The following is a 13,915-nucleotide window of genomic DNA, read 5'->3' as shown; positions in this document are numbered from 1 at the left end:
TGTGTGTGTGTGTGTGTGTGTGTGTGTGTGTGTGTGTGTGTGTGTGTGTGTGTGTGTGTGTGTGTGTGTGTGTGTGTGTGTGTGTGTGTGTGTGTGTGTGTGTGTGTGTGTGTGTTTTGAAGGCACTGAGGTCCTCATGGTGAAGGAGTGGTATCAGCACAGGACCGACCACCTGGAGGAGCGAGAGGTCAACGAGGTCGACAACGTGACGACAGAACGATTCAGACGTGGACGACCTTTCGACCTCTTGTGTAAAAGTTCAAACCTCACGATCTGTTCTCTCAACTCATCACAATAACACTGAGCTCCACCAATCAGAGCAGTCGCTATTACACCCAAGCATTCTGGGTAGTGCAGTAATTCTCATTGACCCACTTGATATGATACGGACTTGTGGCCCAGGGGAATCGAACACTGCTCACTGTCTCGTGGCCTGTGGCTGAAGATCCAACTCTCTGTTGAGCTTGATTGTTATTCCGTCATCGCTCCTCCATCGTCAGCTCATGAGGAAAACACGTGTAGTATTTGAACCTATGAAATACTACTGATGAAACCCTCTGTAGTATTTAAACCTAATGAAATACTACTGATGAAACCCTCTGTAGTATTTAAACCTAATGAAATACTACTGATGAAACCCTCTGTAGTATTTAAACCTAATGAAATACTACTGATGAAACCCTCTGTTGTATTTAAACCTAATGAAATACTACTGATAAAACCCTTTGTAGTATTTAAACCTAATGAAACAGTAAATCAAATCTGACGAACCTTCAACTAACCTTCACCAGCAGCAGTCACGAAGAGGAGGAGATTTATCGTGAAAATGTGCAAGAACTTCGTAAACAGGAGGAAAGTTCCCTCTGTGGTTTAACTTCCTGTCTCTGGACTCATCCTCAGTTCACAGGTTCGAGTCCCTGACCACAGAGGGCGTGCACGAGATGAAGTTCTGCAGCATACGTGTGGACAACCTGGTGCAGAGGCTGGTGTCCCCGGGGGAAATGACGGAGACCTTCCAGCGCCGCGCCGACTCCCTCTACTACAGGCGAGTCCACTTCGGCCGACACGTCCAGTTCTCAGGAGAACACGTGAACTCTGAACCGGCCACACGCCTGATCCAGGTACAGCTGCGTGAACAGGAAGTGGACATGTCAACAAATCAGATCTGATGAGGTGTAACGACGTGTGTTGTCCGTCTCACATCAGGTGGTGGAGCGTTTCCACAGGGACAGTTCCAAACCGGCCAATCAGGACGTGGCGGAGCGCGTCTTCCTGTTGGCGCAGAGACGCATCGAGGTGACGTATCATCTGGACGCCGACACCTTCATCCCATCGCACCGGAGCTTCATCAAACCACGAGAGGCCACGGAGCAGAAGAAGGCTGAGGACTTCACCCAGGACATGGTGTCCAGCTTCATGGTGCAGACACACACACACACACACACACACACACACTCAAACACACACACACACACACAGACACACACACACACAAAGTAGCTTTCCCAGTCTGCTGCTTCTGGGATCATATGACAACATGTGTGTATTTGACTCTGTGTGTGTGTGTGTGTGTGTGTGTGTGTGTGTCTGTGTCTGTGTCTGTGTGTGTAGGTGGGCCTCTCCGATACGCCTGTTAAGACCCTGACTCTGTACGAGATGCTGGTTTCTCTGATGAAGGATGAAGAGATGGTTGTTCATCAGATTGAAGAATCTCTGAAGGAGGTGAAGACGTTCTCACGTTCTCTTGTTTCCATGTCCAGAACAAACGTGTTCCTCAGTGACTGTGCGACTCTGACGCCAGCCGACCTTGTGACCTCTTCTCCTGTGAGCAGGTGAGAGACATCGTGTCGTGCAGAGAGGAAGAGGAGGGAGACGTTCAGCTCTTCTTCTGTCCCTGGACCACGACAGGAGCTGCCAGGGCCCGCAGCAAGAGACAGGACATGGTGAGATAACCTCAAAGTGAACCTACTTATAACCTGCCTCATATTTAACCTTAGTTTATATTTATTATGTCATATCTATTTACCTTCCCACAGAATAATTCTGATAATTAATTTAGAAACATCTCTTAATGTGATAATGTAGAACCTTCACCAAGTCCCAACAGTCTCCTTAGATTCAACCAGACGTCCTGACCGGATCTCAGATGGTTGTTTCTGTAACAGCTGAACAGATCAGAACCTCCATGAAACCACATTTAAATCGTATTGATCAGATTTTTATTATCGATCTGCATCAAATATCAGTCCCATCAAATATCCCATGTTTTTTATTCCTCCACCGCCCAGTGTCAGTATCTCAAAAACTCTTTTAGGAAATTACTTCAAATTCAGAACAAATGTTCACTTGGACTCAAGAAGGAAATCAAGAGAATCTAGAGAATCTTCAACCAAACGTTCACCACAGGGACGTGATTCTGGTTTTTGAAGATACTTTTCTTGGTGTCATGTTGAGTCTGTAACGTCTCTGTGTGTTATAGTTCTTATGAGTGACACAGATATTAATAACACGCTTTAATAAAACTACAAAGACCAATATGAACTGTAGTAGAAAAATTAACTAAACATGCTTAACAAACTATTTTGTATTGGGATAATAAGTTTCTGCAGCCTTGTAAGAGACTTTTATGACTCGTATTTACATACACCAAATGTTTAAGACTTGAGCTGTTTCATGGTCGGCACTGTTAGTGTTGAAATACGTTGAGACCATTTGTTACTTAATTACCCATCAAAGGAAGGAGTGGATGTCTTCTTATGACCTAAGGAAACACATGTGAATCAGCTGCTAATGTTTAGATTCCTCTCCTTCCCCCACCCATGTATCCTTCCTGGATTGGTTCAGAAGGACAGCCCTAAATCCTCCTATATAAGATCTGTGTTTTTGACTGTTCTTCATCTTCACTCTGAGATCCTTGTGGTCTCCCTGTGTTGATCCTTTCTGCAGAAAGCCCCTTATTAAATACACGTAGATAACTTTGTTGTTTCCAGCCTCTTGTATCTCCAGATTTCCATCACAGAACTCAGTCAGAACTGTGTTTGAGAGGTACTCTGGTGTTTCCAGGGTTCTTCTCTCCGCTGGTTCTTCACATTATCTTCAGTTATGTCTCTGATATTCCTTCATAACTCTGGTACTTGACATATGATCGTATCTTTCATTCATTGTGGTCTTTAAAAAAACTCTGCAGACAAATAGACAAACAGTGGTGATAACACAACCTCCTGAGTGAAGTGACAACAACATTCAGGTCAAACAGACTCAGAGTTTAAAGTTGTCCAGCCTCTTCTAGGTGTGAACCTCCCTTCATCACCTGATCTTCTCCTCCAGGAGCGTCAGGCTGCAGAGGAGCAGAGCTGGCTTCATGAGAATGAGAAGGACATCCTGGCTCCGCTCCTCATGAGACTCGACCTCTCAGACCCTCTGAGCGCTGAGGACGCCAGGCAGCTCCACCAGGAGTGTCTGTCAGAGTTCAAGCAGAAGCTGGTGGAGGACGCCAACCTGATCCAGGAGCGCTACCAAAAGGTACAGCACAGGTTCACGAGTCATGTTGTGTTACAGCTGTTGTTTCTCCTGAACTGACTCTGGACTCAGAAGATGATCAAAGGTGGTTTCAAGTGTATCATTAAGTTTACTTCATTTCTTTATCATAGGGACCATGTAGCATCTAGAGTGAACCTCCTGTGGTCATACACCAACCAGTGCACTTTGAGCTGACATGTTTCTCACACTCATATGAGGTCGCAGTGACATTTGACCTTTGACCACCGATATCCAGTCAGTCAATTTGTAGTTGAAGATTTGAAAATGTGTTTATAAATTTCAAATGATTCTCTTGAGATGTTCTTGAGATAACACGTGCTAACATGTATAGAAATCCCCTCAAGGAGTTCTTCAGATATCATGTTCACAACACGGAGATGGACCACCCCTAAACCATAATGTTTAAACTTTATGAAATACTCCTAATAAAACACTGTGTAGTATTTAAACCTAATGAAATACTCCTGATAAAACACTGTGTAGTACTTAAACCTAATGAAATACTACTGATAAAACCCTCTGTAGTATTTTAACCTATGAAATACTACTGACAAAACCCTGTGTAGTATTTAAACCTAATTAAATACTACTGATGAAACCATGTGTAGTATTTACAAGGAGATGGACAACCCCTAAACCGTAATGCCGGCCCTCTCTTCAGAACAAAAAGAAAACTCGCAAAAAAGATTTAAATATAAATCCCAACTCATTTTGAAATCTACAAATGTAAACATTCCTTGCGGTTATTTCTCAGTGGTTAAATAAATGATGAATACATAAATACACGAGGGGCAGATATTGTGGAGTTTAACAGCAGTTTTCTGAGGAGGTCCGTGAACCTGAAGCAGAACACAGACACGTTAGAGAGTCTGTGATGAACCTGAGGATTTAGAGACTCTTCATCTGAACCTTTAAACTGTTCAGGAGACGCAGCAGCTGCAGAGGAAACAACAGTGGTACCAGCAGAACCAGCTGGACATGACGGAGCACCAGGAGGACGAATACCAGACCTACTGCTCCGACAGAACTCTCCAGATACGTGTCGCCATGAGACGGCTCAAAATGTATACACACACACACACACACACACACACACACACACACACACACAGAACATCAGTGTTTTCCACAGAATAAAATCAGGAGGATTCCTCATCTTTAATGTTTCCATGTCTTTCTTCCAGGCACCAGGAAGAAGCTCCTCTAAAGTATCAAGCTCTCGACGAGAGGCTGAGAGAAGACCCTCGATTGGCTCCTCACCTGCTCAGCTGAGCCAATCAGCAGCCTCCGCTCCAAATACCTATCAGATTATTTCATTAAACCTTACAGCGATTTCAGTCACATATATTTTTTGTATCTGGTCACTGTGACCTTTGACCCCTGACCACTAAAGCCTAATCAGTTCATTCCTGAGTCCATGTGAACGTTTGTATGGAATTTGTGAATTTGAAGAATTTCTCTCTGGGATTTGTTGAAACTTCAACTTTCCAAGAATGTGACGGACAGATAGAAAACCTGAAATCATAACTCCTCCCTCCAAAGACAAATCAAAGTGATCATCAGAACATGTGACCTACTGTGTAAACACTGTGTGAGTGAGTAACCCTGGAATCAAAGGTCAGATCAAAACTATGAAGATAGTTTCTCTTCTAATGAAAAAGATCAAAACTCTGTTTCTGTTTCATAGTTTTTATTATTTTGATCACAATATTAAAATCACATCACTCAGCTGCTCTTGAATAAACACTTTTACAAACCGAATCATTTTGGCTTCATCACATCAAACAGACAAATTTTCATACATGTTGGATTATTTCATATGTGAACAGACTTTATGTGATTAAACATGAATCATGTCTCATGTGTGAGTTTTAATAAAGTTTGTTGAATGTGAACAATGATCAGCTGTTATTGATAAATGTGTTTTTATGTGGATCTTCATCAGTTTGCTCGACTTCATGGATCCACACAAAATCTAAATGATAGAAAACATTTTCCATGAAAGTAAAAAACAAACCAAAGATAAAGTTCAGAAAATAATCAAATCTTTTTACACACGTGGAAAAGTCGACAGGAGAAATAAAAATGAGTGAAAAGTAAAAGAAGAAATAAACAAAGCTTTAGAATAACGAGTTTAACTTTTAAATTCAGCAGATTTCTCTTGAAGAAATAAACATGATGAATAAAATCTTTATCTCTAACGGCTCTGATCCAGAGTCACAGAGACTTTCACAGGTAACAGCTTCAATGGGTGATGATGATCTGTAGTGTTAAAGTGTGGAAACATCTTCTGAGTGAAAGTGTGTGTGAAGGTGTGAATGTGTTTGTTAGTATCAGGATCAAAGAACGACAGTTCTCCTCTGTTCCAGTCCAGTTTCACTCTGATCCTCTGGATCTTCTGCACAGAGAGAACAGATTCTCCTGATGGTGACCATGCTTTGTATTTACCTTCACGGAACATTATTACCCATTCGTCAGACTCTTCCTCTCCCTTCCTCGGGACAGGCTCTGCTGACACACCCAGGAACCAGTCAGTACTGTCTCCAACCAGGACGTCCCAGCTGTGAGTCCCTGAGTTAAAACCCTCAGATCCCAGGACGGACACGTATTTTTCAAACCTCTCTGGATTGTCAGGAAGCTTCTGTCTCTCTCCTCCTCTCAAACTGGTCAGATCTTCAGACAGGACGACCCATGGAGCAGCAGAGTTTGGGTCCAGAACCACAGGACTGTAGGAGACCACGTCCTTCATCTTGTTCCAGATGTTGAAGCTCAGGTTGCCCAGATGTTTGGCCTCGTCTATCAGAGCTCCTGAGGCCAGCTGTGGATCATCCAGCAGGGGGCGCTGCTGGACTCGTTCCACTGCAGCCTTGTAGTTGAGCAGGAACGAGACGTCTTCAGCTCTCAGCTCGTCCTCTGTGGTTCTGATTGTGTCTGAAAGAGACGTGATGTCTCTGCTCAGAGACTCAATCTTCTCCTTCATCATCTGACTCTTCTGCTCCTCTTCCTCCCTCAGTGCAGCCATCCTGACCTCCTCTTCCTCCTCCAGAAACTGATGAAGCTTTTTAAACTGCTCCTTGATCTGCGTCTCTGTGAGTCCGGCCTGGACCTTAATGTGTTCTGCTGTTTGTTCAAACTTTACTTTAACACGTTCAAAACTCTGTAACTTCTCCTTCAAGGGCTCCAGAGTTTCCTGAAGCTGCTTCTTGTGTTGTGGTGCAGCTTCATCGATGGGTCTGAATCTGTGGCCGGTGTGTTTCTCTGAATCTCTGCAGACGAGACACACTGGCTGCTGATGGTCCAGACAGAAGAGTCTGAGTTTCTCTGAGTGCAGACTGCAGAGAGCAGGTGAAGAGCTCTGATCTCTCTCCTGTAAGAAGGTCTCACACAGGTTCTTCAACACCAGGTTACAGGGTGGATGAGACTTTGAAGATCTTCTCTTACAAAGTGGACACTCTTTTACTTCTTTGTCTTTCCACCAGCTCTTCACACAGTCTTTACAGAAGCTGTGGCTACATGACAGAAGAACAGGATCTCTGAAGACATCATGGCAGACGGAACAGCAGAGATCCTCTTCTGATCTGGAAGCCATTGAGTCTCCAGGTGAAGCTGAAAACAGACAGTCAGTCAGTCACAGCTCCATGAACTTCACTGAGGTTCACTTCCCCTCTGAGTCGAGGTGTTTGTTAAACTCACGGTCAGTGTGTGGAGCGTCGGCAGGTTGTAGTTTGACTCTTCTCTCCTGTAGCTGGACTCACTCAGGACGTCTGGTCTGGTTTGGTTCAGTTTGGTTTGGAAGGTGAATGTGATCGTCTGGTTTTCAGCCTGCGTCTCTTCAGGGAGGAACAGATGCTTCCTGGTTTCTCTGGTGTGTCAGGACACGACTGTAAAAAGTAATTCAAGCCTTGGATTTGATAACTGGTCAAAAGTCATTTGGCAGCAACAAGTTCACACAGAGCAGAGACTGGGTTGTAAAGTAGCTGCTTGAATATGATCGTGATCTGCTGAGGGTTCAATGTTCAGAGTTCGTTCTCCTGAAGTAAAGATAAGTTATTATAAAATATTAACTTTGTCAAGAAGAGGTTTGTATAGACAAAAGTTTTATAAATCCAAATCAGATCAAGTTGGCTCATTCATTTGTGTGAGAGCAGTAAAAAGTCTGACATCATCAAATGATTATACATTTTACTGTGATTATTTTACCTTAAGTGTGACACCATTATATGATGTGACTTTTGGCATTCAATAAATGTGTCCAGCAGAAACATATTTAATATTATATTTATTTGAATATTATACACACACTGTGCCAGTGGTAACAACTATGCCCTCAAAAGGCCCAGAGCTGCAGAGTCCATATTGTGGGTTAAAAGAAAGCGTGATGAAGGGATGAAGAAGAGCAGAGGTGTGGCTTCAGATGTTACATTTCTTCAAGCAACCATAACTAATATAGAAATGAACTCAACATTATCCATGACACTTAGCAGTGATACTGCCAACTGCAAGCAGGTGTAGGTCATCTTTAGTTGAGAGAAGAAAACAATAGGTGTTGTGCAGGTTGTCCTCAAATTGACCAGCCTAAAGCTGCAGACCTCCCCCAGTGACGCTGCTGCCCCAGTGGGGGGGGTGAGGACATCAGGGGCTGCTCTACCTTTCAGAGGGAAGGAAAAGAGGTGAAGAAACCTTTCATGCACACAGACACAAATGTGCAGCATGCCAATGTCTCTGCAGCTCTTCGGGTACTACACCAGATATTATCACCAGAATCCAAACTGAGAATAAATAAATCAATTATTGTGATACATGGTTCATGTAATGAAATAAAGTTCACTATCAAGGGAGTTTTAGAACGACATGTGATATGCAATAACATTGAATGTTGTAATGATATGACTTGTGATTAATAAACAAATGTATACAGTGTGAGTCTATCCATCTGGGTTTGCTGCTAACATAGACCCCATACAGTGAGTAGCCTATGCAGAAACTGAAACAAATTCAATATTTCCATTCCAACAAGATTCCCCCAAAAAGTTCCACCTGGCTCCAGAAGTAGGATCCACGTGCAGCTCCACAGCCCAAAGGAGAGGGCGCACAGCCCGGCCACAGCGCTACCAGGTCCAAGGCAGACACCCAGGGAGGGATCATTGGGTTCTTTTCTCACACGTCTGGACTGAAAAAAGAGATGTTTTACAGTTTGTTGGTGATTTACTGCTCTTCTCTAGCTAGGAGCTAGGAGGAGAACTTACTAAACAGATAGGTAAATAAAACGCAACACTTAAACCCTGAAAAGCAAGGGAGGTGTCTTTCTGGGAGCATATGAATCCTTTATGAACCAATGAAGCTCCAGCTGCCCCGGCTAGTGAAGTACGCTTCTTTTAAACTGTTATTAGTGAAATAGGGACTAGATGGATAAGACATACAGATATACGTCCATATTGAGAAGAAATACAGACCATGCTGCACAAACACACCAGCGGCTAAAACAACTAAAAACTGCTGCTCCTGACACAGAAACAAAAAACACCTCTAATATAAGTACAGAGGGAAAAACAGCAAAGAAAAAAATGTAGAAAAATCAAACTTTTCAATTCACTCACCACACTCACTCCAACAGAGAGAGAGAGGTAGAGAGAGAGGTAGAGAGAGAGGTAGAGAGAGAGAGAGAGAGAGAGAGAGAGGTTGAGAGAGAGAGGTAGAGAGAGAGGTTGAGAGAGAGAGAGAGAGAGAGAGAGAGAGAGAGAGGTTGAGAGAGAGAGGTAGAGAGAGAGGTTGAGAGAGAGAGGTAGAGAGAGAGAGGTAGAGAGAGAGAGAGAGAGAGAGTCCAGCTGAGCGTGTGGCTGTGCGCAGGCGCAGTGAGAGTATGAACCGTGGAGCTGGAAGCTGAAGTGTCTCCAGAGGTAGAAACTGTTTCTGTTGATTCTTGTCGCTTTGTCGCTGCAGCTCTGATGTAAACAGTGTCTGTGTATCATTGTCGCTTTGTCGCTGCAGCTGTGAGTTAAGCTCCGGGACAGAAGGAAACTTTCATCCTGCTGCAGCTGTCACTCTGCAGCTCAGGCTAACTGCTAGCATCGTTAGCTCGTCTATTCTCACTCAATGAGACGATCAACGGACAAATACTGAACTTAACTCTTTTCCTGCGCAGGCGCAGATTCACTAACGTGTCGTAGTCACCAAATAAAAATGTGCATTTGTGTTTTCTGCGACGCTGATCTTTGAAGCTAACACAGTTAGCATTAGCATGTTAGCTTCTGACACATAGCGAGCAGCTACATAGGGGCGGGACTGTTGGTGGATTTCCCTGACTGACAGAAGGCTCGTCCAATGAGAAGTCAGAACAGGCGTCATCGGCTGCCTGTGAGCCAATCAGCTTCCCCACAGACTGAGCACAGAAAGAGTTGAGACGTTTTATTTTGATTGAAGGTCTGATGAATAAATAATGAATCAAAAAAGATGAATAGAAACGTTTAAAAACTAAAGTAAAAAGAACGTGTGTCACCGACGTGTCTGTCGTCATCACGCTGCAGTTACGTAGCCTGAGACAACTGAGGGTTTTAACTTTGTCATAGAAACAAGAGTCAGTCAAACATGTGTAGTTTCAGTCTGTTGACTTGATTTACTGATAAATAATAACATATTAATACCACGGCTCATCGGTCTGCTGCGCTGGGGAGATCATGGTGAGACTGGTTTTAGTCCCACTGTGAGGAAATGTGTTGTTACAGCAGCAGAGAGGATATTTCTAGTTAGTAAAAGTATTACAAAAGTAAACACATGATACAACTAGGAGGAAATATCCATTGAGCATCTTTACCCCCCCGTCCTCTGAGGCTGTGGGGGGGCTGGAGCCGGGTCGTATCCAGCAAATCACAGAGTCAACCGTCCAGGCCCTCAGTGAATGTAGAGTCACGTTAATCTGACCCCAGCATCTGTTTGGAATGTGGGAGGAAGCCGGAGAAAACCTATACAAACTTCTCTTAGACCCTGAACTGGGAGTAGAACCCAGCAGCAGTAATTACATTTATAATAAAATCTATTTACAGTGAAAGACTAAAAATTCGTATTAACGTTTCAGTTCCTGCAAAATAAAACAAAAACACAAGCAGGTGCTGTTTTTTAAATGCATGAACTTCAAGTGTGGAAAGGTGGGACCTGGAGGTTCTGCTGTAAAAGGCAGGAAATCAAAATGAAATTATCTTTAGTATTTGTTCTCTGTCTGTGCAGATGAAGACACCTCCGGACAGGTCAGGAATCACTTTTGAGGTCGGAGCCCTGCTTGAAGCCCGAGATCGACACAAGAACTGGTCTGAATATTTAAACTAAAACAAAAACCAACGTTCATTTCTCACAGTTTATCTTTGACGACTCACTCACACACAACTGTCCTCGTGCTCGGTGCTTCTCAGGTACCCAGCGACGATCGAGAAGATTGACTTTGATGAAGAGCGGGTCCAGATCCACTACCGCCAGTGGAGCCGGCGCCATGACGAGTGGTTTCATTGGAGCTCCCAGTATCTGCGGCCGCTGGAGCGAGTCAGTCTGAGGAGGCTGGGCCTCAATCCACCACTCTCTACACCGGTACCACACACTTTACATTTAGTTTTGTATTTACATCCTGACATGGACGCAGTTTGTCCTGACATGTAGTCTGAAAGATTTACTGACACTAATTATTTGGTATTTAGTTTGATTTATTTTGACTTCCTCTCTGTCTCAGATGTTTGTCTCAGGCATGAAGGTTCTGGCCTGTTGGACAGACTGTCGATTCTACCCGGCCAAAATCCTCAGTGTCAACAAGGATGGTGAGACGTAGCTCTTGATGGAAGTTGACGTATTGATCGGTCATTTGGCAAACGTGTGATTGAAATGGTTTGTATTTGTTTTTGTGAGACTCCTACACAGTGCGTTTCTATGATGGTGTGGTTCTGACTGTGAAGCCCACCAAGATCAAACCCTTCCATGTGGTAAGAAATACTCGTCTCCCATTGGTCCCGTCTTGTTGGCGCCACACGTCACAGCTCTGTTTGATTCTCAGTCTTTTTTGTCCCGGAAACAGAAGTCCAAATCTGAGAAGAGTGCAGTGGGAAGCGAGGGATGGGAGGAAGGAGAGAGCGAGGAGGAGCAGCACGAAGTGGATGGGGGAGAAATAGATGAAGAGATGGAGAAGAAGGAAGAGAAGGAAGAGGAGGAAGAGGAAGAGAAGGAAGAAACTGAGGAGGAAGAGGAGAGGAAGAGGAAGGCAGAAGCTTCACCCTCTCATTCACCAGTGAAGAAGAAAACCGATGAAGGTAAGTGAGACGATCTGACGTCAGCACACCTGCTGTGTAGATACAGATGTTTGCTCTGAAGCAGGTCAGTTAGTTCTGTGTAACTTAATAAAATTAGAATTTAATGTTCACATTAATGTGCTTTGTTTAACTTCAGAATCATCAAACATGCAGTTTCCTAAACTTTTGCTCAGTGATGCTTCAAGAAAGCGTTGAAATGCATGCTGGGTAATGTGCAGGCAGTCAGCCCCGGTGTGTGTGTGACTCATTAATGTCTTCAGAAGTGAAACTGCTAATTTCTTCTCCTCTTCCAGGTAGAAGCAGTGGAGCTCAAAGTCTGTCAATCACAGATGACTCCGCCCAGCTGGCAGCTTCTCATGACAGAGGTAAACTTCAGTTCCCCCCCCCCCCCCCATCTTTCACACTTAAACGGTCTGATCAATATATACATATATATACGTATATTTAAAAAAGGCACAGCCAGAGAAATGGAGGCTGATTCAGTTTCTCAGAAAACTGAAAATCAAATAAAAATAAACATATCTTTGATTTGGACGTTTATATTAAATCAATGTGTCTGTAACTCTTCCTCTGTTGTTTCATCTTAGTCTTTGTTGTCCTCTCTCTTACTCAGACCTCCTGTTGGAGCGTCAGGCCCACCTCCCCACCACGCACAAATACAGCAGAGAACCATGTAAGTGCACACAGACACACACACACACGCACCCACACACACACACACACACAAACCAGATTTGTCTGTTGTTGATGCTGTTTACAGCTCATCCACCTCGACCCTCATCACCAGAAGATCTGGAATCTCCTTGTGTTTCCAAGTTGACGTCTTCATCTTCTTCGTGTCCGGCTCCTCTTCTTCATCCTGAGATGTTTGTGTTCTTCAGTTTCACGTCACGTGTTAGAAACCTCATCCACACGTCCACTCGCTCACTGGGAAGCTTCCACACATTGTCCTGCTGATTCCTCACATGGACTCACTCTGACATGTTACACACATGTTACCAGGAGGCTGCAGGAGAAGATCCAGAACATGTCCAGAGACACTGACTCAGACATTTGTTCTCACAGACAGAACATGTCTGTGGTTCAGTTAGTGTCTGAAAGCAGAAAGAGACAATTGTGTTTGTTTCTTTATACATTGAATATAATTGATTCACTCTCTCTCAGTGTATCGTGTGATAAAGAACCAGCCTCCTCCGATCCTCTCCATCGAGTTGGACCACAACCCGTTCAAGTGTCCGTCATCGGGCTGCACCAAGTCCTTCAGGAAGGCCAGTCTGCTGCACTACCACATCAAGTACTACCACTCTGACCAGCAGCTGGACGAGGCAGGCAGCGAGCAGGAGGCCCCGAGGTAACACACACGCACACATGCACACACACGCACACACGCACACACAGTTAGCAGGAGGTACAGTTGTGTTGTGTTGTTGTAGGAGGAAGCGGTTGTCTTCTGAGGGAGTCGACTCTGCGTCAGACAGGAAGAATGAGAACCAGAATGTGACTTTTCACCGTGAGGACACAGAGCACAGCAGCATCGGAGCAGGTAGGACAGGAGCGTGAACTTTCTGACGTTGATTTGTGTGTAGCTCAGTTTTGACTCAGCATCGTGCCTGTCTGTAAGCAGAGGTGAAGAAGGACGGTGGGAGGGAGGGAAGTGGAGGACAGAGCAAGAAGGAGAGGAAGAACTTCTTGAGGGTCAAACTAAAGAAGAAAAAGAAGAAGAAGAAGAAGAAGAAAAGTCAGTCAGGTGAGTCATTTTAGAGACTTTCATTAATTCAACTTATTCTCACATCGGCCATTTTTCCTCTGACGTCAGGCCCACGGTGCAAAGAGAGTTAGAATCTGTGTTTCTGTTCTCTCCAGGTCTCGGCAGCAGTGATGACGAGAACACAGACAGACCTGCTCTCACTCTGAAGCTGTCCACCGGACCAACCGACACCCCCCCACCAGGTGGGGATATGCACACACGTCACAAACACTGTGCACAGGTTCTTATCAGTGTGAACAATATATAAACCGATGGCTGCCGTTCACTTTCCTCCGTCCTTCTCCCTGCTCAGTGGACGAGGGCAGTGACTGGTCCACGCTGA

The 13,915-nt window shown here is 44.3% G+C and overlaps 3 protein-coding genes across 3 annotated transcripts in view; 2 read left to right on the top strand and 1 right to left on the bottom strand.

Moving 5' to 3' along the window:
• Positions 1-136: 136 nt before the first annotated feature.
• LOC128441834 (dynein regulatory complex subunit 7) lies at positions 137-5,568 on the top strand. The gene is made up of 8 exons (XM_053423942.1): positions 137-251; positions 901-1,121; positions 1,207-1,419; positions 1,612-1,722; positions 1,833-1,943; positions 3,328-3,522; positions 4,465-4,604; positions 4,725-5,568. The coding sequence occupies exons 1-8, from the start codon at positions 137-139 to the stop codon at positions 4,810-4,812; spliced, it is 1,194 nt and encodes a 397-aa protein (XP_053279917.1). The 3' UTR covers positions 4,813-5,568.
• On the bottom strand, positions 5,214-7,526 carry LOC128443126 (E3 ubiquitin-protein ligase TRIM35). Its single transcript, XM_053425882.1, has 2 exons — positions 7,234-7,526; positions 5,214-7,146 (listed from the first exon to the last, which is right to left on the bottom strand). Exon 2 carries the CDS (start codon positions 7,127-7,129, stop codon positions 5,738-5,740), a length of 1,392 nt encoding a protein of 463 aa, XP_053281857.1. The 5' UTR covers positions 7,130-7,146; positions 7,234-7,526; the 3' UTR covers positions 5,214-5,737.
• Positions 7,527-9,357: 1,831 nt separating this feature from the next.
• LOC128443125 (PHD finger protein 20) overlaps positions 9,358-13,915 on the top strand; it is an 8,895-nt gene continuing 4,337 nt past the window's right edge. Inside the window, exons 1-13 of the mRNA XM_053425881.1 lie at positions 9,358-9,437; positions 10,762-10,841; positions 10,944-11,115; positions 11,255-11,339; positions 11,428-11,501; positions 11,594-11,825; positions 12,119-12,190; positions 12,439-12,498; positions 12,990-13,176; positions 13,259-13,368; positions 13,450-13,572; positions 13,689-13,775; positions 13,886-13,915. The exon at positions 13,886-13,915 is cut by the window's right edge and continues 113 nt beyond it. Coding sequence (XP_053281856.1) covers positions 10,762-10,841; positions 10,944-11,115; positions 11,255-11,339; positions 11,428-11,501; positions 11,594-11,825; positions 12,119-12,190; positions 12,439-12,498; positions 12,990-13,176; positions 13,259-13,368; positions 13,450-13,572; positions 13,689-13,775; positions 13,886-13,915 — 1,312 coding nt within the window. The 5' untranslated portion in view covers positions 9,358-9,437. The remainder of the gene's footprint in view (positions 9,438-10,761; positions 10,842-10,943; positions 11,116-11,254; positions 11,340-11,427; positions 11,502-11,593; positions 11,826-12,118; positions 12,191-12,438; positions 12,499-12,989; positions 13,177-13,258; positions 13,369-13,449; positions 13,573-13,688; positions 13,776-13,885) is intronic.

This window comes from Pleuronectes platessa, chromosome 6 (genome assembly GCF_947347685.1).
Source record: "Pleuronectes platessa chromosome 6, fPlePla1.1, whole genome shotgun sequence".
NCBI classification, from domain to species: Eukaryota; Metazoa; Chordata; class Actinopteri; order Pleuronectiformes; family Pleuronectidae; genus Pleuronectes; species Pleuronectes platessa.
This window is presented reverse-complemented; position numbering and strand designations above follow the sequence as displayed.

What these genes read in the sequence shown, in the direction of transcription:
- LOC128441834 (XM_053423942.1), top strand. Translation starts at nt 137, where the DNA reads ATGGTGAAGGAGTGGTATCAGCACAGGACCGACCACCTGGAGGAGCGA. An exon ending in GCAGCAAGAGACAGGACATG is followed by an intron (nt 1,944 to 3,327) that starts GTGAGATAACCT and finishes CTTCTCCTCCAG; the next exon opens with GAGCGTCAGGCTGCAGAGGA. An exon ending in GCCATGAGACGGCTCAAAAT is followed by an intron (nt 4,605 to 4,724) that starts GTATACACACAC and finishes TCTTTCTTCCAG; the next exon opens with GCACCAGGAAGAAGCTCCTC.
- LOC128443126 (XM_053425882.1), bottom strand. Translation starts at nt 7,129, where the DNA reads ATGGCTTCCAGATCAGAAGAGGATCTCTGCTGTTCCGTCTGCCATGAT.